This window comes from Schistocerca cancellata, chromosome 7 (assembly GCF_023864275.1).
Source record: "Schistocerca cancellata isolate TAMUIC-IGC-003103 chromosome 7, iqSchCanc2.1, whole genome shotgun sequence".
Lineage (NCBI taxonomy): Eukaryota > Metazoa > Arthropoda > Insecta > Orthoptera > Acrididae > Schistocerca > Schistocerca cancellata.
In genome coordinates this window covers 341,299,833-341,324,963 of record NC_064632.1, presented here as the reverse complement: position 1 = coordinate 341,324,963, position 25,131 = coordinate 341,299,833, and the positions used below count along the sequence as shown (strand labels likewise).

Sequence of the window (25,131 nt, the reverse complement as noted above, 5' to 3'; positions counted from 1 at the left end):
CATCCATAGAAGCTTACGCGCATTCAGTGGAATAACTTGGGGAAAGACTTTCTCTGAACATCAGGATGTTAATGGCAGCTACACTAACTTCCCCTTCTTTTGGCTCTGCGTGCTAGGTACAGACTCCCCCGCACTTTACCTTTGACGTTGGCTGACGATTCCTGAATAGTCGACCTGGTCCTCGGCTTCCTCCGGGAAAGTGGTTTTTATTTTCAGTTTTAAGGTTTTTAATCTCTCTCTGGTGTTGGGGCAGGGCGGTGAGTGTTGGGGTATCTCCCACTGTAAGCCGTGTTTAGAGATTCCCGACTCCCCTCCCTGACTGAGATCCTCTTTTCTTCCCCTTTTACTCTGTTTTTATCATTTTTTTTAAAGGATTGGTTAGTCTCCTTTTCCCGTACGTACTTCTACATTCTAGCGGTTGCACCTTTTACGTCGCAGGTGGTCTTGCCTCTGCTGCTTCAGCATAGCGTTGGGTTCGCTCTCTTGGTGACTTACCTCATTTTGTTTTTACCATTGACAACATGACTGCCCTTTTACATTTTTTAGCTTTATCCCTTTTATTGTTCTGATATTTCTGAGATGTCACACTATCGGAATGGACCACATTTGAAACAAGGGACTGATGACCTTGCTGTTTGGTCCCTTAAACCCCAACCAAATACACTAACTTCACAAAATAATGACCATAAATCACTGGATGATAAAAACGCACAAAAGTAAAAAAGATAAATGTTATCTAGTGATTACAATTATCAGAAGTACATTTGGTGGTGAGAAATACATACAATAATGGTGTGATGTGAGGTCAAGCTAGATGTTTTTAGTGTACATAGGATGAGAGTATTTGGTGACTGGCATAAAAAAATAAAACAAGGCACTTGGAATTATGGGAATAAGCATTCTTCCAATTGCTCTCAGTTCGTAGCCGCATCATTTGCAAACAGTGTGCTTACAAACTTTGGTATTCTGCATCTAAGTGCACAGTGTGGACATGTCTGTCATGCCTTTCATTCTACTAATGGAATGAGTGAAACTTAGTACTCACCATATTGTTGAGACATTGAGTGGCTGACATGCTCAGAAATAAAACTGAAATCATTGCTAAGCTGTCAGACTGTATACATTGTTAGCCCTAAATATCTCTCTCTCTCTCTCTCTCTCTCTCTCTCTCTCTCTCTCTCTCTCTCTCTCTCTCTTTCTTTCTCTCTCTACGATTCCAGTGACTTCAATTAAAACATACAGGCTGATAGGCTGTGAACGGTGTATAAAACTGATCGCTGACACCTTTGGAAGTAAAACAGCAACTGCAGTTGCTTGAAAGTGCCCCCTCCCCACCCTCCCACATTTGTAGAGCAACATAGGAGGCCCCTCCATATGTCATTCAATGCTGATTGCATGGTTATCTTGGGCTGCCTTCATCATGGTTGATTATAAGTAATAGACAGTCGTTGTGTTGGTGCAAAGTCAACATCCGTGTTTTATCTAACATAAACCCTTCTTTTCTATTAATATTATTTTTAGAGTGTGTGTGTGTGTGTGTGTGTGTGTGTGTGTGTGTGTGTGTGTGTGTGTGTGTGTGTGTGTGTGTGTGAGTGAGAGAGAGAGAGAGAGAGAGAGAGAGAGAGAGAGAGAGAGAGAGAGAGATCTGTATGGCTGCTCTATACTTGTGTGCATGATTATGCACTGTCTTTGTTAAAATGTCAGTCTCACTGTTTTTGTACTGCTGATTTGTGAGTATGGTGACAAATCAGCAGTAGCAGAACATATTTTCTGAGATTGAAACCATGAAATAAAGTTTGGTGAGATGGCTGTTTTAGTGAAGACAATATATAATCATGTGTGCATGTATAGAAAGACTGTAGAGATTTATATACATGTTAATAATAATTTTAATAGAAAGGAACGTTAATAATAATTTTAATAGAAAGGAAAATTTGAAGTTAGGTAAGATACAGATGTTGACTTTGCACCAACAGAACAACAATCAGTTAAAAGTAATAGAGAAGAATGCCACTAGCCAGAAATAATCATACAGATGGCATCTGGTGACTAATGGCGGTGCCCTCTATGTTGCTCTGTAAATGTGGGGGCTCTCCTTGAGCTGTAATAGCAGTTGCCAGTTTACCTCCAAAAATGTCTCCTGGAGTTGGAGGCGATATGTCAGGATGTAGTTTTACACATCGACCATGGCCAATCACCTCGGAGGTCTTGACTGAAGTATACAACACTTCCAAGCCTACATTGCATAATTTTAGTTTTATTAGTGTATATGTTGAATGCTCAGTGCCTAAGTTACTTGGTGTTATATTTACCCCTTCCATAATTTGTTCTTCACATAGGACCTTACAACATCATATTAGAGTCTTTCATCCTGATATTAGGAGATATTTTTCTTACATGTTCATCATGAATAAAAAATTTGTGTACTGTTGTTCACATTGCTGAATGTAGTAAAGTGTGAGTGACAAGTATGTAAAATTATTGTTACATTTTCTGTTTAAGTAGGACATCTCCTTACAACATGGGAAATGCTGGAAGCAGTGCGAGGGAGAGGCACAAGGGAGGAGAGCTTGCCCCTCCTCCTTCTCCTGGAAAGGATAGTCAAGCATTTGTCTTTGACAAGAAACCTAACACAAAACTTGTCTTCCAGTCGTCCAATGAAGAAGAAGAACCCTATTATACTAAGGAAAAGCCACCGTCAGAGCAGGTAAGTGGAGCTTTCTTTTTGATTTGGGCACCAGATAAATATAACTGACAAGGTGTTGTATGATAGGATTGCATCTTCTTCCTCTTACCCTCTTTTATTCATATTCTGCTGTTCAAACACTGCTGGCCATTAAAATCTCCAACACCATGAAGGCAACATGCAGCAAACATCAAATTGACATGAAGTGTACTACATGCTTGGATATTTACATGAATAGTATTTCAGCAGAACCTCACAAAGTAGGAAGAGTAACGCATCTACATTCTATAGATAAGACAATGGTACAGTTATGGCTGCTCATATTGGTTAAGATCCCATTCCTATCTTGTGAAGATGGAATCGATTAGTTCAGGAGAGCCATACTCAATGCCATGAAGCTCTCAACAGCTCCATGCAAACAGTGCCCAAGAGGACAGGTGAATTGTTTGTCTGGCTGTGCAAGTTTCTACAGCCCATATACCTCAAGTGAGAAAATACTTGTAGGCTTTTTTGCAACAAGACAAGTATCTGTAGGGATTATGTCTGGAGATTAACAAGCTGTAAGAATGGTGAGTGTTGTTGCATATTCTGTTGCTGAGAGGGTTGTTAGGATGTGGTGTGCTCTACAACAAATCTCTAGACACAAGAGTGGCACAATATTATGTTTTGAGATGAGTCCCAGTTCTTTGTATTTTGTACAGAATCACATTGTACGTGTGTGTGTGTGTACGTGTGTGTGTGTGTGTGTGTGTGTGTGTGTGTGTGTGTGTGTGTGGAGGCTCTGAGAATGAATGAACATTATCAGATACACACACAAAGGAATTACAGACATTGCTGCACGTGGGCATTGGGTAAGGATGAGAATTTGTGCCAGACCAGTATCAAACCCAGGTCTCCTGTTTACTAGGCAGATGTGCTGTCTATTGTGCCACCCAGACACAGTGGTCATCACAGCTGTACGCGGTACTCTAGCACACCTCCCATCAGACCCTAATTTTGTACATACCCGCACACTACGAATGTAGTGACCCTTGCTCCTGTCATCATTAGCAGGGATTCCCATTTGAGTTGCTGAAGCAACTCCATATTATTAATGTGTTATTCAAATCAACCAGTAACAAATCTAGCAGCCCACCTCTGAATTGCTTTGATGTCTTCCTTCATTCTGACCTGGTGCAGATCCCAACACTCGAGAAGTACATGAGAATGGGCCACACTATAGTCTGATTAAAATTATTTGGTGGTTGACAGTTCACGCGTCGGAGCTGGTTTTCTCCAATCAGTGTGTTCAGCATCATGCCAGAACTGTTTGCCATTGCCAAACTGCCACAACAGTTGACATGTTCACTTCCAGTACCTTGTCTGACATTCTTTGTTGATGTGTTTGGTTCTCAAATTGTGGGTCTGGCACTTTTATTTTGTATTTAATCATACATGATAAACCCCCCCCCCCTCCACACACACAAACACAAACACAAACACACACACACACACACACACACACACACACACACACACACACACACACACAGTGCTAATGAAATACACACGTTTCATACATAGCACTGACTAAACACTACTGGCTACTTCTGCGCAAGACACAAATCAGCATTGCATATGCTATCATCATCATCACACTGATCAGTTTACATTAGATAAGTTTTACATGTCATTGTATGAAACCAAGCTTTTGGAGGCTGCAGTTCATCAATGCAGTTGGGTTGTCAGTCAAAATTATAACTTAACTCAGCATTGTACTTTACCTCAATGGTTAACATGGTTGGCATATTAACCTGCCAAGATGTGTAGGTCATGGGCTTGAAGCTCATCAAATGTCATGAATTTTTTTTTTTTTCTGAATCTAATCAAAAGAGTTTGATTATCATTTTTGTCAATTGGTTTTAATGTAATTTTTTTATTTAAAATTCTTTGCCATGTCAGTTTCATCGTCGTATTAACTATTTTATTTGCTCTTCTTTTCCTGCCTGTCATTCTTTTTTCGTCTGGAATCTGCCTGTGTCGCCTATAATACAGCAGCTTGTGTAGCCAGTGAGAGGATAGTTTCAGATAATCAGTGATAGCAAGAAATTACAGTTATCTTTTAGTGCTGAAACTGAACTTTTCCTGTCTTGAGTTTGCTCTTAGAGGTTAGCTTTAATCGCTGTGAACAAAGCGATTATGATTTTAGTTCTGCCGGAGACTGTTGACCACTGCTTTCTCAGATACATTACATATCAAGAAGTTGTGGTTAGCTTAGGACATGAGTCTAAATTCAAGACTACATAATGCATCCCCTGCTACAATTCAGTCACTTGTCACTTAAAATCACCTGTCAACAGAGCATCTCACATTTCTGACATACGTTGTGGCAGCCACATCCAACATTGGTCTGTGTTACACATTAACAGCATTTGTGAAGTGCCTTGCCATATTTGTGTGTTACCTGTCGCCAAGCGGTAGCTGGCGGCCAATGTGGCAGCACCACAGCAGCAAGTGCCAGACTTCAACTACCAAGTAATGTTAAACAGATTATATTGTCCTAGAAACTATATTCTGTATCTCTCACACATTGAAAATATCTGGTTATGTATTGCTAAGAGACTGGTGCACTACCATTCACAGGCCACTGTGACTGATGAAATGGCACAGAGTTGCAACAGCATGGAATGACGAATCCATATCTGTCATCAGAGATCAGTTTGACTCAATGCTCAGCTGAGTTAGAACCATTGCTGCTGCTCTACTTGGCAACTATTTTTACTAAATTTTGCATGCCACACATCACAAAACCAAATACACGTTTAATCTTGTATTCTTCCTAGTATACTGTATATGTGCAATAAGTAAAATTCTGTCATTTGCTAGTGTTCCTGATGTTGCACTACTAGTGGTCAGCAGTTTGTGCTGGTTCATTAGGATGTGTAACATGGCTGCAGGTTTACAAATAGTATAAATTTCCTCAGCGAAAATGTGGCTATATTTTGACCATTTACAACAATGGATTTCTTTTATATAAATCTGCAGTAAAATGTAATAAACATTTCCCAAATTTATTGCTTGCAAGCACAGAGAGAGCAGATTTTCATAAGGAATTGTCTTAAATAAGTTGCTGTTGTGGCATGCATGATATATAATCAGATACTTAGTGTATCTGTTACTCACAAAAATTGTATGTTATTTCATCACTATTTAGTGTCAATTTTTGTTGTAGGAAGAACTTGGAGCTCCACGGCAACGATCTGCAACAGTTTCTGAAGGCAGCACCAAGGTTGATGACAAAACATTGCCAACAGTATTCAAGTGGGAGGGTGGTGGAAAGCAGGTTTTTATCAGTGGTACTTTCTCTAATTGGAAGGCTCTTCCCATGGTCAAAAGGTGATTTACATTAAGTTCTTTAAATAATAAATAATAATAATAATACACATACATTGATTACCAAAAAGCTTTTGATAGTGTACCCCATTACTACAAATATTGGAAATATACAAAGTGGATCCTAAATTGATACAGTACCTAAACATAGTAATGAAAAACTGGAAAACCACACTTAGTATCCAAACAAATTCTAATAATATCACATCACAGCCAATACAGATTAAGCGTGGAATATACCAAGGAGACTCATTAAGTCCTTTCTGGTTCTGCCTTGCTCTGAACCCACTATCCAACATGCTAAATAATACAAATTATGGATACAATATTACTGGAACATACCCAAACAAAATCACACACTTGCTATACATGGATGATCTAAAACTACTGGCAGCAACAAATCAACAACTCAACCAATTACTAAAGATAACAGAAGTATTCAGCAATGATATAAATATGGCTTTTGGAACAGACAAATGTAAGAAAAATAGCATAGTCAAGGGAAAACACACTAAACAAGAAGATTACATATTGGATAACCACAGCGACTGCATAGAAGCGATGGAAAAAACAGATGCCTATAAATATCTAGGATACAGACAAAAAATAGGAATAGATAATACAAATATTAAAGAAGAACTAAAAGAAAAATATAGACAAAGACTAACAAAAATACTGAAAACAGAATTGACAGCAAGAAACAAGACAAAAGCTATAAATAATTACGCTATACCAATATTGACCTACTCATTTGTAGTAGTGAAATGGAGTGACACAGACCTAGAAGCACTCAATACACTTACACGTTCACAGTGCCACAAATATAGAATACATCACATACATTCAGCAACAGAAAGATTCACATTAAGCAGAAAGGAAGGAGGAAGGGGATTCATTGACATAAAAAACCTACATTATGGACAGGTAAACAGTTTAAGAAAATTCTTTCTAGAACGAGCAGAAACTAGCAAAATACACAAAGCAATCACTCATATAAATACATCGGCTACACCACTGCAATTTCATAACCACTTCTACAACCCTCTAGATCACATAACATCCAACAGATATGAAGAAAGTAAATTGGAAAAAGAAAACACTACATGGCAAGCACCCGTATCATCTAACACAGCCACACATCGATTAAGACGCATCCAACACATGGCTAAGAAAAGGCAATATATACAGTGAGACGGAAGGATTCATGATTGCAATACAGGATCAAACAATAAACACCAGATATTACAGCAAGCATATTATTAAAGATCCCAACACCACAACAGATAAATGCAGACTTTGCAAACACCAAATAGAAACGGTAGATCACATCACAAGTGGATGTACAATACTAGCAAATACAGAATACCCCAGAAGACATGACAATGTAGCAAAAATAATACATCAACAGCTTGCCTTACAACATAAACTTATAAAACAACACGTTCCCACATACAAGTATGCACCACAAAATGTACTGGAGAATGATGAATACAAATTATACTGGAACAGAACCATTATAACAGATAAAACAACACCACATAACAAACCTGACATCATACTCACCAATAAAAAGAAGAAATTAACTCAACTAATCGAAATATCCATACCAAATACAACAAATATACAAAAGAAAACAGGAGAAAAGATTGAAAAATACATCCAACTGGCTGAGGAAGTCAAGGACATGTGGCATCAGGATAAAGTTGACATTATACCAATTATACTATCAACAACAGGCGTCATACCACACAATATCCACCAGTACATCAATGCAATACATCTACATCCAAACTTATATATACAATTACAGAAATCCGTAATTATTGATACATGTTCAATTACCCGAAAGTTCCTAAATGCAATATAACATATACCATACAGTTAAAAGGAAGTGACGCTTGATCAAGGTCCGCGTCACTTTCCATTTTTAACCAGACTTAACGTCTGAGAAAGTAAAGAAAAAATAATAATAATAACTGTTTTGACCTTATATGTCCAGTTCATTGTTTGTTTGAAAATTTGTATGTTAATACAATAAAAACTCAGTTATGTTGAGTTTCCCATCATCCATTTTGTATGTAGTGTCACAAGAACATGTCCCTTAAATATCAGTGTTATCTCTGTCATAATTCTGTGACACCCCACTATATGCTATCATCTTGCTATTGAGGAACACACTCGTGCATCAGTGGGAAGAAGAGTGGCTGGAACTGACAGACGATAAGTTACAGCTAGCAAAGTCCACAGCTTAGCTGTGGCATACTTCCTTCCTGTTATGCAGGCAGGATGAGGTCCTTTTCACTCGTCTTTGCGTAGGACACAGACCTAGGACACTTGGCTCCTTGCTACGGCAAGAGAACTCTCCAGTGTTTAGTGCTTGTAGCATACAGATCATGGGGACTCAGATTTTAGTAGTGTATCTTTTATATTCAGACTAGAGGACAGCAGCTCATTTATTGATAGATTTGCCTCATATTTTAACTGATGACAAAACAAATGTTATACAACTTTTAAAGAGGTGTGAAATGTCCAAACCAGCCCTTAAATTTTTAGGGAGGCGTTTTTAATGTGTGATTAAAGTGACTAGGTCCTCCATGTTCTTTGCGAGTGATCAGCCAGTCATACTTCCCCATGTAGTTAATTTAGTTTTCGTCTTGTGTTACTTGTATTTTAATTAAGTACAGAAAGTTCTGATTGAGAATTACGAATTATTTAGGAATAAAGGAGACAACTCACTGAAGGGCAGAAGTGCTGTGTCGTCAATAGGTAAACAAACACAAGGTACAGCAATTTGGTAGTTTTCAGAATGCACTTCCTTTTTCAAGCTTGTAGGGTAAACATGCACGCATGTGTGTGGGTATCCCCCCCCCCCCCCCCCCCCCCCACACACACACACAGGAGAAGCAATTTCATAGACATGAGATAACAGCGTACAACTAGCTGATGTGTAGACACAGAAAAGCTGGTGGTGGTGGGAAGCATCCATCCGGATGGGACTGTTTGTGAAGCAGCCATTGAAATCTTGCTTGTTGTGCCACAGATTGGTACACCTTGTTTGTGGCAACAGTTTGGCAGTGTCCATTCATTCTAGTTGACAGTTGGCTGGTTGTCATTCTAATGTAAAACACTGTACAGTGGTTGCAGCAGAGATGGTATATAACATGCCTGCTTTCACAGATTACTCACCCTCTGATAGGGTAGGAAAAGCCTGTGACTGGACTGGAGTAGGTTCTGCAGGGTGGGTAGAATGGTCAGGCCTTGCATCTGGGTCTTCCACAGGGATATGATCCATGTGGCTGGGGATTGATGGTGGGAGTGCCATAGGGATGGACTAGGATGTAGTGGATGTTGGGTGGGTGGCGGAACACAACTCCCTGAAGGATTGAAAGTACCATGGGTAGAACGTCCCTCATTTCAGGGCATGATGATAGATAATCTTAAGCCATGATGAGGGATGTGGTTCAGTCGTTACAGCCTGGGGTTGTATGTTGTATTGGGTGACAAGAGGGTCACTTCTTTGAGGTTGGTTCTTTGGATGGCTGTGAGGATCAGAATTAGTCCTGTAGAGTATTGCCTGTCTGCAAAGGCCTTTGTAAGGCCTTCAGCATACTGGGCGAGGGAGTTCTCATCACTGCAGATGCATCTACCGTGGGTGGCCAGGCTGTATGGGAGGGATTTTTTGGTGTGGAAGGAGTGGCAGCTGTCAAACTGAAGGTGCTGCTAGTGATTGGCGGGTTGGATGTGGATTGAGGTGTGAAAGGAGGTATCTGAGAGGAGTATATCAACCTCTAGGAAGGTGGCATGATGGGTGGAGGAGGACCAGATGAATTGGATGGGAGAGAAGGTGCTAAGGTTGTGGAGGTATGAGGATAAGATGTCCTGGCCTTGGGTCCTGATTATAAAGATGTCATCAATAAACCTGAACCAGACCAGGGGTTTGGGGCTTTGGGAAGCTAGGAATAATTTCTCTAGGTGGCCCACAAAGAGGTTGGCATAGGAGGGTGCCATGTGGGTGCTCATGCCTGTGCCTTGTATTTGTTTGTATACCTTCCCTTCAAAGATGAAGTAGTTATGGGTTAGGATGTAGTTGATAAGTTGTTCAAGGAATGAAGTGGAGGGTTTGGAATCTGCAGGTCATTGGAAAGTTAGTGTTATATTGTGGGAAGGCCATGGGCATGAGGGATGTTGGTGTATAGGGAGGTTGCATCAACTGTGATGAGTAGGGATATGGGAGGTAAGGATGTGGGGGATGTCGGAGAGCCCATGCAAGAAGTGGTTGGATCTTTAATGTGGGAGAATAGGTTTTGGACAATTGGTTGGAGATGTTGATCAACAAGGGCTGAGATTGTTTTGGTGGTGGCACTGTAATTAGCCACAGTGGGGTGCCCATGATAGATAGGTTTGTGGACTTTGGGGAGCATGTAGAAAGTGGGTGTGTGGCTTGATGTTAGAGTGGCTAGGGAGATGGGTTCAGGGGAGAGATTCTGGGAACAGCTTAAGGATTTCAGCAGGTATTGGAGTTTGTTGGACTTCTGTGATGGGGTCCCTTTGGCAAAGCTTGTAGGTGGAGGTACCGGACAACTGACGGAGACCCTCTGCCTGGTAGTCATTTTGGTTCATCAAAACTGTGTTGGAACCTTTGTCTGCCGGGAGGATGATCAGGTCAAGGTACGTTTTTAGGTTTTGCAGGGCAGTACTTTCTTCTGTTGAAAAGTTTTTGTTCTTAGGGAGGTACCTGGGAAAGGCTGGTGAAGCCAGATTGGAAGTTAGGAATTCCTGGGAGGTGGGCAGGAAATGGTTAGGCGGGAGTGTGGGAGGGTCACGGCTGGATGGTGGTATGAATTGGGACAGGCAGGGTTCAGTGTTGGGATTGGATTGGATTGGATTGGATTGGATTGGCTTTGGTTGGAGAGGTTGGTGGCAAAGAAGTGTTTCCACTGAAGGGAATGGGAGAAGGAGAGTAGCTCTTTCAGAAGTCCAACATGGTTGAACCTGGGAGTGTGTCTGAATGTGAGGCCTTTGAATAGGACTGAAACCTCTGTGGGGTTGAGGAGTTTGGTGGAAAGGTTAACAACAGTATTCTAGGATTTTCAGCTCTGGATTTTGTGGAGTGTTGGTAGGGGTTTAGGAGGATGTTTAGGAGGTTGAAAAGGTTAGCTAGGCAGGGTCTGGGAGTTGTCGATTAAGAACACTGTGGGTAGGATGGGTGGTTGGGCAATTGTGCCCCGAGGTGGGAGTAGGATGTCAGTAGACTGGATAACTTGTGGAGTTGGTGTTTGGAATGTTCTTCTACGTGTTGTAGTGTGGGGATTTCAGTTTGGGTGTTGATATGTATGTAGTGGGGATTGCATAGTAACAGTATTTTGTGGAGGGAATGGAGATCGTACAGAGATGCCTGTGCCACGGATATGTGTTTTTGTGGAACCAGTTTTGTGAGGGAAAGTTTCAAAACATTTCAACTGTTGTATGTTATCTTAAGGGATGTGTGATAATGTGATTGTATGGGTGACTGTGAGTGAGGTTGGGAGAGAATGAGTGTAATTCTGTAGGTCTTACTCCTCCTTGTTATATGACCTCGGCAGCCATTTTTACCATATTTGTTCCTACTGGTATTCGTATGATACTGCGCCCCTCCCCCCACGGCCCCATCCCTAATCCAGACACGCTCAGATGTGCGCATGGGAGCGTGTGCACTATCTCATGTGCTCTACCCTCTGTGACCTATTAAGCATTCCACTTGCTTCCAAAAATTCCACAACCCACTACTTCACATTTTAGAACATTTTATGCCAGTTTGGAGTAGAACATCTGCACTTGTGTGTACACACATATTACTAATTTCCACCTTTCTTACACAATGATTTAAGTTTTATACTTCTTTAATATGATTCATACTGTAGTTTTCTTTAAAAGCTTGGATGGAGAAAAAGGAATTATTTCATCAGATGGCTGTAAGACAACTTTGGCTTTTCTTTGCATTATAAGGTGTGGTAACTGCATGATACTTGTGCGAATGCTAAACTTTTAAGAGCCATAGAGAGGCACATGGATGAAACTCACAACACACACAAATACAAATTACCAGTGATTATGGGAGAGCTCATTTCTTTAGTGTTATGAACACATATTGCTTTTCATTTCCAGTAAATATGAAATCAATACTTAAAAGAAATTAGTAAATAACTTCTTACTGGAATAGTATCACAAACATATCCTGAATGATCTAAGAGCCATAGACTGAAGATTAGCTGAAGGTTCAACAGCACTTGATAAAGTGTATTCTAATCAAAAATCATATTTTCAAGCATCTGTGTTCTCATCTTTCCAAATTTTCTAGTGGTTTTTGTTGGAAGTCTAACCTCTCATATGTGTTCTGCAGTATTTTTTATGCTGTCATACCTGATTATTCATATTGATATGAAGTTACATTAGTTGAGCATACACGGTTAAGTTAAACAACAGTCCTTGAAAACAAAAGCAAACAATTCTGTCTATGTCTTTATACCCTTCATTCTCAGAATGCTAAATTTGTCACTTAATTTAATGTGTTTCACTTTCCTATTTTTAGATAAAATCTCGTAAGCTACGTTTCTGACTTTATACCAGATAATCTGTTTCTTCCTAGATTTGTATTTTTACTCTACATCTTAAAAATCTATGACCAGTTGCAGTTCAAAAGTGGTTTACCAGTGTAACAACCTGTACAATTTCTTCTTGGATTGATGAATTATGGTCAGTTTTATTTTAAGCTGCATTTAGTCCTTGTCTAGTGTGTACATAATCATGCTATGCTGAAGATGGAGCTGTTAAGTTAAAGGATGTAGTACATTCTGTTTTTGTGTGTCTGCCCAAGTTATGCCACTGTAGACCAGAACATTAATATATGGGAAAGGTTTTGTTGCTACTTTAAGTCTAAGCAGGAGCATCAGTACAAAGGAGTTGGGCAGCAGAGGCATTGTAGAGTGGTTTCATCAGTGAAAATTGCATTAACAGACTCCAGGAAAAGAAAATAATAATTTTCGTTATCTACTTTCCAAGATGAGAGAACATTAGGATGGTTTTTTCAAGGTAGACTTTCTTCCTTTTTTTCTTTCTTTCTTGCTTGGTTTCTTTGTGCTCCACCCCCACCTGACCCCATTTGGTTCTGTTGCATGAAAAAGAGAAAGAGAGAGAGAGAGAGAGAGAGAGAGAGAGAGAGTTGTATGTAATTTGAGCTGCTCAATACCAAAAGAGGAATGGGTGCTCACTGACCGTACATGTATAAAAAAGAAAAATGCATAAGAATCACATTTATTTTTCATCTAGAGATATTGTATGGAAGTTGGTGATTAATCAGAACTTTATTATACCCCATCTATTTCTGAGCCACACTGTAACAATGAACATCCGCACACAGGTTTCATGACCGCATGGATTGTTGCTGCATCTAATGCCCCAGATTCTTTCCTCTGATAGCTATAATTGTATTTATTGATCACACTTCATACTCATTGTGACTTAACTTTAGCATCTTATTTTCCACACCTGCCTGTGCTACAGGAACTTTTAATCCTCAACCCAACACATCGCCCCTCCCCTTTGCACACTGGATTTGCGTTCGGGAAGACGATGGTTCAAACCTGTGTCTGGCCATCCTGATTTAGGTTTTTTTGTGATTTCCCTAAATCACTTCAGTCAAATTTGCGGGATGGGTCCTTTGAAAGGCTACAGCCGATTTCCTTCCCCATCCTTTCCTAATCCGATGGGACCAGTGACCTCGCTGTTTGGTCTCCTCCCCCCAACCAACTGACCAACCTTTCCTCTCTCTTCCCTTATCACAACACGCACACACTGCCATACCACAACCATTCCTTTTCCCCATGTTTCTGTATGTTTTTAATGTATTTGTGCATATTTTTACGTGGTTTCACACATTTTTGTGCATTTTTACATATTCGTGTATATTTTTGTGTAACTGTGCATATTTATGTGTATCTGTGCATGTTTGTGTGTGTCATTACATATTTTTTACATATATTTTCCCTTATCCATCTCCTCCCATAACCATCAACACCTATTTTGCCCATTTCCCTGTCATTCCTGTTTACTTTACACCATTACTGCCACACTGGACCTGTGCTCCATCTTTCTGTACCAGTTCAGCAAAGTATCCCTTTCCCTGGCTAAAACTCAGTCGCACATTCTATTTCTCAAATGCTGCCTAAACCATGGAACCCCCAAATGACCTAACCAAACTGTGGCCAAGACCAAAGTAGACCACCCTGTGGCACAACATGCAGCTGAGCATAACATGCATGATTTCAATGGCTTTTCATTAGTTGAGACATCTGGATCCTCCCCTCCACCATCAGCTTTTCTGAACTGTGTAGATGCGTGTTACCCTTAAAACACTTTCTCCGCTCCTGTAATTATCCTGCCCTCCACCTAGGTAACATACTTCCCCACACCCTCCACCCAACAATTTCCACTCCTCTGTCCTATCATCTACATCTACATGGATACTCTACAAATCACATTTAAGTGCCTGGCAGAGGATTCACCGAACCACCTTGACAGTTCTCTGTTATTCCAATCTTGTATAGCGCTTGGAAAGAATGAACACCTATATCTTTCTGTGTGAGCTCTGATTTCCCTTATTTTATTGTGGTGATTGTTTCTCCCTATGTAAGTTGATATCAACAAAATATTTTCACATTCAGAGGAGAAAGTTGGTGATTGGAATTTTGTGAGAAGATTCCGTCGCAATGAAAAATGTAATGACGTCCAGACCGAATCCTGTATCATTTCAGTGGCACACTCTCCCATATTTTGTGCTAATACAAAATGTGCTGCCCTTCTTTGAACTTTCTTGATGTACTCCGTCAGTCCTGTCTGGTAAGGATCCCACACCGCACAGCAGTATTCTAAAAGAGGATGGACAAGTGTAGTGTAGGCAGTCTCCTTAGTAGATCTGTTAAATTTTCTGAGTGTTCTGCCAATAAAATGCAGTATTTGGTTAGCCTTTCCACAGCATTTTATGTGTGTTTCTTCCAATTTAACTTGTTTGTAATTGTAATTCCAAGATATTTAGTTGAATTTACAGCCTTTAAGATTTGACTGATTTAGCGTGTAACCAATGTTTAACAAATTCCTTCTGGCACTCTTGTTGATGACCTCACACTTTTCAGTATTTAGGGTCAACTGCCAATTTTTGCACTATTGGGGTATCTTTTCTAAATCATATTGCAATTTGTTTTGATCTTCTGATGACTTTATTAGTCGATAAATGACAGCATCATCTGCAAACAACCTAAGACGGCTGCTCAGATTGTCTCCCAAATCGTTTATATAGATAAGGGACATCAAAGGGCCTACAACACTACCTTGGATTCCCAGAAATCACTTCTGTTTTACTCAGTGACTTTCCATCAGTTACTACGAACAGTGACCCCTCTGACAGTCACATAACTGAGACAATATTCCATAAGCATGTAACTTCACTACAAGCCACTTATCAAAAGCCTTCTGGAAATACAGAAATATGGAATCGATCTGAAATCCCTTGTCACTAACACTCAATACTTCATGTGAATAAAGAGCTAGTTGTGTTTCACAAGAATGATGTTTTCTAAACCCATGTTGACGGTGTGTCAATAGACTGTTTTCTTCGAGGTAATTCATAATGTTCGAACACAATATATGTTCCAAAGTCCTGCTGCATATCAATGTTAATGATATGGGCATGTAAGTAAGTGGATTACTGCTACTACCTTTATTGAATATTGGTGTGACCTGTGCAACTTTCCAGTCTTTGGGTACGGATCTTTCATCGAGTAAATGATTGTTTGGTATGGAGCCAATGCATCAGCATACTCTGAAAGGAACCTAATTGGTATACAGTCTGGACCAGAAGACTTGCTTTTATTAAGTGATTTAAGTTGCTTTGCTACTCAAGGATATGTACTTCTATGTTACTCATCTTTGGCAGCTGTTCTTGATTCTAATTCTGGAATGTTTACTTAATCTTCTTGTGTGAAGGCATTTCGGAATGCTTTGTTTAGTAACTCTGCTTTGGCAGCACTATCTTAGATAGTATCACCATTGCTATCGTGCAGAGAAGGCATTGATTGGTCCTTGCTACTAACATACTTCACACATGACCAGAATCTCTCTGGATTTGCTGCCAGGTTTTGCGACAAGATTTCATAGTGGAAACTGTTATAGGCATCTCGCATTGAAGTCTGCGCTAAATTTCGAGCTTCTGTAAAACATCGCCAATCTTGGGGATTTTACATCTTCTTAAATTTGACATGTTCATTTCGTTGTTTCAGCAACAGTGTTCTGACCCTTTTTGTGTACCAAGGAGGATCAGCTCCGTCAGTTGTTAAATTATTTGGTATAAATCTCTCAATTGCTGCTGATACTATTTCTTTGAATTCAAGCCACATCTGATCTACACTTACATCACTAATTTGGAAGGAGTGGAGATTGTCTCTCAGGAAGGCATCAAGTGAATTTTTATCTGCTTTTTTCAGTAGATATAATTTCATTTATTTTTGGAGGATTTGGGGGTTACAATATTCAATCTTGCTACGACAACCCTGTGTTCACTAATCCGTGTATCCACTTTGATGCTCATTATTAACTCAGGATTATTTGTTGCTAAGAGGTCAAGAGTGTTATCATAACCGTTTACTATTCGTGTGGGCTCATGAACTAACTGCTCAAAATAATTTTCCGAGAATGCGTTTAGTACAATTTTGGATGATGTTTTATGCATACCTCCAGAACTAAACACGTATTTTCGCCAACATGTTGACGGTAAATTAAATTCACCACCAACTATAATTGTATGAGTCGGGTAAGTGTTTGAAATCAAACTCGTTTCCTTTGAACCTTTCAGCATCGGTATCATCTGAATTGGTAGGTCGGTAAAAGGATCAAATTATTATTTTATTCTGGTTGCCAACAATGACCTCTGCCCATACTCACTCACAGGAACTACCTACTTCAATTTTGCGAGAAGATAAGCTACTTCTAAGAGCAACAAACATGCCACTGCTAACTGTGTTTAGCCTATCCTTTCGAAACACCGTTAGGGTCTTCATAAAAATTTTGGCTGAGGTTATTTCTGGCTTTAGCCAGCTTTCAGTGCCTTTATCAATTTGAGTATCAGAGCTTTCTATTAGCGGTTGGAGCTCTGGTACCTTCCCAACACAGCTACGACAATTTACAACCATTATACCCATGGGTCCTGTATCTACGTTCTTCCTGTGTTCGGCCTGCACTCTTTGTGACTGAAGCCCTTCTTGTGTTTTCCTGAGACTCTCTAACCTAAAAAATTGCCCAGTCAATGCCACACAGCCCCTGCTGCCCTGTAGCTGCCTCCTGCATATAGTGAACACCTGACCTATTCAGTGGAACCCAGAACCCGACCACCCTTTGGCACGAGTCAAGGAATTTGCAGCCTACAGAACTGCCTGAACCTCTGATTCGGACCCTCCAATCGGCTCTGTACCAGTGGTCCACAATCGGTCCTGTCGACTATGCTGCAAATGGTCAGCTTTGCTTTCATCTTGTGAGCAAGACTGGCAGCCTTTACCACTTCCGTTAGCCGCTCGGAGCCAGAGAGAATCTTTTCTGATCCAAAGCGACACACATCAGTTTCTACCGACATGGGTAACCACCTGCAGTTGGTTGCACCCTGTGCTCTTCATGGCATCTGGGAGGACCTGTTCCACATCTGGAATGACTCCTCTCGGTATGCACACGGAGTGCACATTGGTTTTCTTTCCCTCCTTGGCAGCCATGTCCGTAAGGGGTCCCATAACGCGCCTAGCATTGGAGCTCTCAACTATCAATAATCCCACCCTCTGTGATTGTCTGGATCTTGCAGGCTGAGAGATCGCCTCTGAAACAGGACAGGCGACAGCATTTGGTTCGTGACAGTGACAGCCACAGACGGCACTTTGTCAGACAAATTGGGGAGGCCTTACGCGCAGTTGGCTGGGAAGTCTTTTGCCGCCTGATATGCCCTGGGGTGACCTCCCACTCGACCACAGGTGAGGGGTCAGCCTCAGTGCAAGCAGTAACTGGGCTGGCCACCTGCGAGGACTGATCAGAGGACTTGGACATGCTGGACATCCGTAGGATCCCCATGGCCAACCCACAAGTCGAAGTGCCCATCCACTGTAGCCTCAAGCTGTGTAACCAAAGCCATCACAACCTGAAGCTGAGAACCAAGTGTCACCAACTCGGCTCACATCCACACACAACAGTCGCAGTTCTTGTCCATACTAAAAACCTGAGAAAACTAAACTATGCAAACAAACAGACTATCGGCATGTGCTGCACAACTCCACTGTACACTCTGAAGAAAACGCAGGAATGGTGTCTAATAAATTAGATTAATATGCAGAGATCAAAAACCCAACTACCCAAGCACCCAGGTGAAACTAAATAATTCACCCCTGATCAAGAACTTGTAATATGTCACAAAATCAGTTTACTTTCAGATGCAAACAAAAATGCGAGAACTGTGGCAGTTAAATATTAAATAAACATGCAGAAACTCAAGAAACTAAACTATTAAAGCACACAGACGATATTATAAGATTCGCTCCTGCTTAGGAAATAGTAAGAGTCATAATATCAGTTACTTCCCTGTTATTGCTTGTGTCTCGGCTGGGTACTGCTGCCTGACTCCTCCCCATTCTCATCTCCCAGCCTCTGTTTGGCCACCCTCTGCTAACACCCACACACTTATCTTTTGCCGCTAGTCTCCTTTGTTCTCCTTTTTTCCCCACCTCTCTGCCACACAATCTCCTGATGCTACACCTGTTGGTGTTCTAGTCCCAGCACACTCCGGCAGATAGCATGCCTCCATCCCCCCACCTGTGCACTACTATCCATTTCTCTTCCCCACCCCCTTCTGGACTGCTACTGCAATCACACATGATAGTTGCATTCTAGCCTGACCTGCTGGAGTTGGCTGTCGTGTGTGTGTGTGTGTGTGTGTGTGTGAGAGAGAGAGAGAGAGAGAGAGAGAGAGAGAGAGAGAGAGAGGTGTGCTTGCTTGTATGTGTAAATGGTGTGTGTTTCTCTTTTGCTGATGAAGGCTGTGGCTGAAAGCTTTGTGTAAGTGCCTTTTAATTGTGCCTGTCCACAACTTAACATGTCTTTTTTACAGTAAGTAGCAATCTATGTTTTCCTACATTGTTTATATTAAAGTTAATGATTAATACTGTGGTATTAATGTAAATATCACAATCTATACAGCACTATGTACAAAGTTAGTAAGATAAGTCTGAAAAGGAAACCAACTTAATTAAAAAAAAAATCCTTGGCCTTTGTTTAAGACTCATATTAATGCCATTGAAAATTCTTATGATACTCAGATTATCGTGAAACACATACTATTTCTATTTCTTGTTGAGTATAACAAATTTTTTACATCCCACTATGAGTTTGGAGCTTTTCTCAGGCTGATCATTTCCAGCTTTTAGTACATCTACTGTATGTAGATCATTGACGAATTCCTCATAGGTCATACCAGTACATAGGATCTGTCGTAAGGGACAAGTTACTCCTAGGCAAATCTGCTTCTTATTTTTATTTTTTTAAAAAGAGGTAGTGGTCTGTAAGAAACAGTTCAGTACCATTATTGAGAATCTCTGTGGCTTGATTGATTCCTACTGGAAGCCTTTTAATATCTTCAGCTGTCCCTGACCAGTGGAATCTGTGTAATGGAATGCTTGTAGTCAAGGAAACTGAGACAAATAACCTGCTTACTCTAAATAATAAACTAATTTTCCATTGTTTTCTGTTATGATCCTCAGTCCAGTGACTGGTTTGATACAGCTCGCTCCATGCAAGCCTTTCATCTCTGAAAAAGCTTTTTCATGCTATAGCCAGTCAGTATAATTTTATATTCTCTCTACTTCAATCATTATCAATTATTTTTCTGCCCAAATAGCAAAACTCATTTACTTCTTTTAGTGTGTCACTTCATAACCTAATTCCTTCATCATTATCGGATTTAATTTGATTACTGTCTATTTCCCTTGTTTTGTTTTTGTTCATCTTATAACTTCTTTTGAAGACACTATCAATAACATTCAGCTGCTCTTCCAAGTTCTTTGCTGTCTCTGACAGGCTTACATCTTCACTGATAACCTTTAAAGTTTTTATTTCTTTTTCCTTGCTACCTTTTACTGCTTACTCAATGTACAGTTTGAACAACATTGGGGGTGGCTATAACCTTGTCTCACTCCCACCTCAACCATTTCTTCCCTTTCATGTCCTTCAACTCCTGCAACTGCAGTCTGGTTTCTGTTTAAGTTGCAAGTAGCCTTTTGATTCCAAGTTTTTTTGCTACTTTTAAAATACGAAAGAATGTATTCCAATCAAACCTTGTCAAAAGTTTTTTCTCGAAACATATGTTTGCCTATTGTCAGATTATCTTTTAAAATAAATGATGGAGGTCAGCATTGCCTCTCATGTTCATACTTTTCTCAGCAACGCAAACTGATCTTACCCAAGTTTGACATCTGTCTGTTTTTCCATTCTTCTGTAAATAATTTAAGTCAGTATTTTGCAGCTATTACTTAGTACTATTCATACCTGCCATCACCTGCTGTCTTTGGAATTGTGATTATTACATTCTTTTTGAAGTCTGAGGGTACATCATCTACCTCATGTATCTTACTTTTCTTTCGTGTAAAAATAATATTTTGTTAAGTAATTTTTTGTATTTTATTTTTTGTATTTTTTGATTGGAGGATCCAGGGGCAAGTCTTCTCCTTATGCTAATGAGCCAGAATTTCATATAGCTCATTTTTACATGGGCAGGTACCAAACTAGAGCAGCACAAGTGAGATATGAAAGATTTTGAGAAGGTTGTATGAGAGCCATCCTAGAAAGTAGTGAAGATACATGCAAAGTGAATAAAGTTGTTAAAGTAACAAATGAAGTTGCTGTTCTTACTAAATTTTATTTTAACAAGGTTGTGCATTTTGCTTTACTAGAAAGATGTTAAGAAAATCTTGGGTTTGAAGTTTGCCTGGATGTAGTAGATAGTGTATCGTTGTATCAAAAGGAAAATCCACTTGAAAAAATTTAACATGGAGGTGTTATGGATAGCCAGTACTTCCTTTCAGGGGGCCAAAATTCCAAATATTGCCGATAGACTCATTTAAAGTTAAAAGTAAAACTATACCTAGGTTTTGGAGTTACTGGTTACTTTCTCAGGGAAGAAAGTGGGATAGGTTAGTCAAGACAGGAAAGGAAGACCAGGTCACTCAGTCTTGTGGTTGGGAGTGACCCACCTGTTGTGACAATTAGGGGAGACAGAGGTGAAATTGGGAGGGGGGAGAGTCAGAGAGATTAAGGTAATGAAGATGGCACATAAGGAAACACTGTACCACCCTTGTTCCAGAGAGGGTAGAAGTACTGAGTGAGTGAGAAGTAAAAATGAGTTACATGGAAGAGGAAACAGAAGTGGAATGGATATTGCAATTAAGAACTAAGAAGGAAGTGGAAAAGAAGATGGGGGAGAACAAAAAATAGAGAGGAAGAGATAAAGATAAAAAAGTAACAAAGGAATAGATTAAATAATTGATTAATTGCTACTAATAAAAAAGGAAAAATGAGAATTAAGTCTAGTTTGGTAGTGGCATCAAAGGATATGTTGAAGAGCAAGTTCCCATCTTTGCAGTTTAGAGAGGCAAATACTGGGTGGGAGGATAAGATGAAGTGTTTGGTATAGTAGATGTCTTTCGTCATGTTGAGGAATATGTTCAGCACTGGATACCGTATATCCCCATTGTAGATGGCTTTCCTGTGTCTCTGCACTCAGGTTCACGAGGGTTGTGTACTGATTAGCCATTATGTGTACTTATAATTTTATAGTTTTCTCTGGTACATAATTCACTGTTAAATGCTTTATCCATCATGGTTCATGTTACTTTCTCTTTGAATTAACTTTTGCCTTTGGTGCTTTACAGCCATGGTGATTTTGTTACAATAATTGATCTCCCTGAAGGAGAACATCAGTACAAGTTCCTCGTGGATGGTGAATGGAAACATGATCCTGGAGTGGTAAGAAGTAAATTCATTTCTGCAGTTTCTTTGTAAATTATGTTGTTTCAGCGTGTGAGAAATATGCCATATTAACTGCATAAATTTAATTAGCTAGACATTATCACTTAGCAGCTACAGTGACATTAAAAATCAACAGTTAGAAGTAAATGATGTGAACAGGAAGAAATGACCGGTGTGACAATCAGCAGAACTGAAACAACTAGTGTAAGGTTGAGAAAAATATATAGTGGTTATAATTACTGAATGTGAAAGTATAAAGCTCGTGATTAAAATATTGAGAATGAACCAAAAAGTAGGAGGGAAGAATATTTACATTTAGATGATTCGATATTGATTGGCACTCCCTCTATAACTCCTTCAAAGTAGCAATTTGAAATGTGTGTGTCAATGTATGCATGAAGATGGACTGTAGTACTGTCTACCACCACCAGATGGTGTTGCTGCTTCCCATATGTGGCACATTGCAGCAGCTTTCATTCTGGCTTGCGAGTATGCTGGTGGACATCGACAAGACAACATGGAAGCAGACAAGCATGGGCAACAGTTGACAGTCTGGTTTCTTTGGAGGGAAAGAGTGACTGCTTCAGGCATCCACAAGAGGTTAGTAGCCATGTCTGGGAAAACAGAGTCGTGTTTTGTTGGGTATTAGAACTCAGAAATGGCAGGGACTGTGCTGAAAAACACAAAAGCACTTGGTATCCAGCAACTTCATGCAAAACCATACAATGCCCAGCCTGTCAAGGACAGGTGAATACATTTGATGAACTAGAGAAGGCAACAGGTCTATCATGGGGCTCCACACAATCATCTGTAAGGATTTGAAGAAGAAGAAGAAGAAGAAGAAGAAGAAGAAGAAGAAGAAGAAGAGTGCACAATGGGTGCCTCATTTCCTCACCATTGTGCCGAAACAGAAGTATGTGCATATGTGTCAACAGTTGGTGCAACAGTACAGTGCATAGCCAGCATCTGGTGACCATTGATGAGTTGTGGTTCTTCCATGAGACTCCAGGAAAGAAACGCCAGTCTATGGAGTGAAAGCATACTGGGAGCCCTCGTCCCAAGAAGTCATGGCTGGGACCACTAATGCAGAAACAAATGGCAACTGTGTTCGGGGATCAGGAAGGGACACAGCTGGTGGATTATCTCCCTCCCAGTACAACTTTTGACAGTGAGCAGTACTGCAGTTCACTGCACCAACTCCACCAACGCATTCAACAATGTTGCTACAGAAAATGGGACTGTGGTATTCTTCTCCAACATTACAATGCATGCCCACATCCTCCATATTTGCCAGATCTGGTTCCTAGTCTCTGTGCCCTATTTGACACAATGAAAGAGGTTATGCGGGGTAAGTAGTTCACCACCAATGATGAACTTCATGCAGTTGTCTTCTAGTAGCACCAGGGTACACCCAGAGAATGGTTCGCTATGTAAATACGGAAGCTGCCAGAACAATGGCAGAATCGCATATGGCATACCTATGATATAACCTGTGTTTCTTTATTAAGTAAATGGTTCTTGTGAACACAAAAAATTTAGTCCAATCATTTTTAATGCCCCAAGTAAAAGCATAAATAACAGTGGGGAGCAATGACTGACATTTAGATTCAACTGTCTGTGTGGTTATTGGGATAGTTGCTAAAATAAACTGAATATGACTGCTGCAGCATATCATGATCAGAAAGAAAAACGTAAGGTCATTTTGAAAGTTGCAGATAGAAGTAAAAAATTAATGACCAAGTGAGGGATAAGAGGAAAGATGTACAGAGGGAAAGGGACGCAGGAGATATACATTTTTTGGGAAGGAGGGGATATAGAAAGATTTAGGGGAGGAGACATGGGATTACACTAAAGATAAGTTAAGAAGATAAAAGGAAAGAAAGTCAAGTTAATGCTGATTTGTGCAATATGTTGATAAACATTATATTGGATTTCACAATACATACTCACTGGAACCTGTACCACAATAGATAATGAACCAAATTGTGCACACAAGCCAACAAAATATATGTTTTGCCACAGGCAGCTATCTGTCTATTTATGTCCTAGCAATGGTGGGCTCTTACATATGAACTATCAGGAATTTCTCGGACTATTAATTGTATGCTGTAATTTTTCCTTGTTGTTATAATTCTTTGAAAGTTTAGTGACCATCTGTGCTGTGGCTAACTGCTGTACAGGGCACAACTAGGCCATTTCTTGGCAAGACAAGAAGAAAAGGAATAAAATGTTGTGATATTTGCCTGACTTGACACACGTGATAAGTGCTGGAACAGGGGGTGTGCTGATCTGCGTTGATAGTATCAAGTTACAGTGGGGGAGCTGCTGGGCTGTAAGGGTGATTGAATAGTGGGTGTGGTATCAACAACTTGTAGGCAGGTGTTGTTTCCTATGAGCCATGACGTATGAAACCCTGGAACAATAACCAAGATGTGATCACTGTAGGTTTGATGTTGCTGGAAAGTTTGTAGTGCTGAGTGAACTGTCTGGAAATAAAACAGTTTTCAACCTGTCATTCCTCATGCTGTCCTTCAACTACAACAGAGTTGTCTATCAGTTTCGTGCTTATGTCATTGAGCTGGAATTGTTGCACATGAACATAGTGTCAAAGTTTGAAGTGTTTGATGCTCTTCCATACTCCAGACTGATGTTGAGTGGTGATGTCAGTCCTAACATTGCCTATGTCAATCGTTTTGGTTGTTTAGCTGCTTGTAGTCTGCATCCAATGTGTTGGAACGGTGTACTTGGCATAGTATGAATCTTATGCACAATGCGTGTCTAGTACCTTGTGAGAGTTTTGCAGTGTAGTATTCCCCAACTGTACATCTGTGTCATCTGCCAATGTCAAGGTATGTGCTGTCAGAATAGTCTCCTCTGGAACTGCCTGTGGATGTCATGGTAAACTGCCGGGTACCGATTCTCAACTACTGGTTTGCCTAAGGATTGCCCATGTCAGATCTAGGGAGAGAAGAAAGTGTCAGAAAAAATCCGTG

At 40.2% G+C, this 25,131-nt stretch overlaps 1 protein-coding gene and 1 long non-coding RNA gene across 3 annotated transcripts in view; both read left to right on the top strand.

The window, feature by feature from the left end:
- LOC126092551 (5'-AMP-activated protein kinase subunit beta-1) overlaps positions 1–25,131 on the top strand; it is a 72,492-nt gene that overhangs the window by 12,120 nt on the left and 35,241 nt on the right. The window contains exons 2-4 of one of the 2 annotated variants that reach the window (XM_049908211.1): positions 2,503–2,707; positions 5,898–6,061; positions 22,042–22,135. In XM_049908211.1, the coding sequence (XP_049764168.1) occupies positions 2,522–2,707; positions 5,898–6,061; positions 22,042–22,135 (444 nt within the window). In that variant the 5' untranslated portion in view covers positions 2,503–2,521. The remainder of the gene's footprint in view (positions 1–2,502; positions 2,708–5,897; positions 6,062–22,041; positions 22,136–25,131) is intronic. The other variant, XM_049908210.1, reaches the window with a different exon arrangement.
- Positions 1–25,131, top strand: part of LOC126092553 (uncharacterized) — a 63,211-nt gene that overhangs the window by 2,839 nt on the left and 35,241 nt on the right. The window lies entirely within an intron of this gene.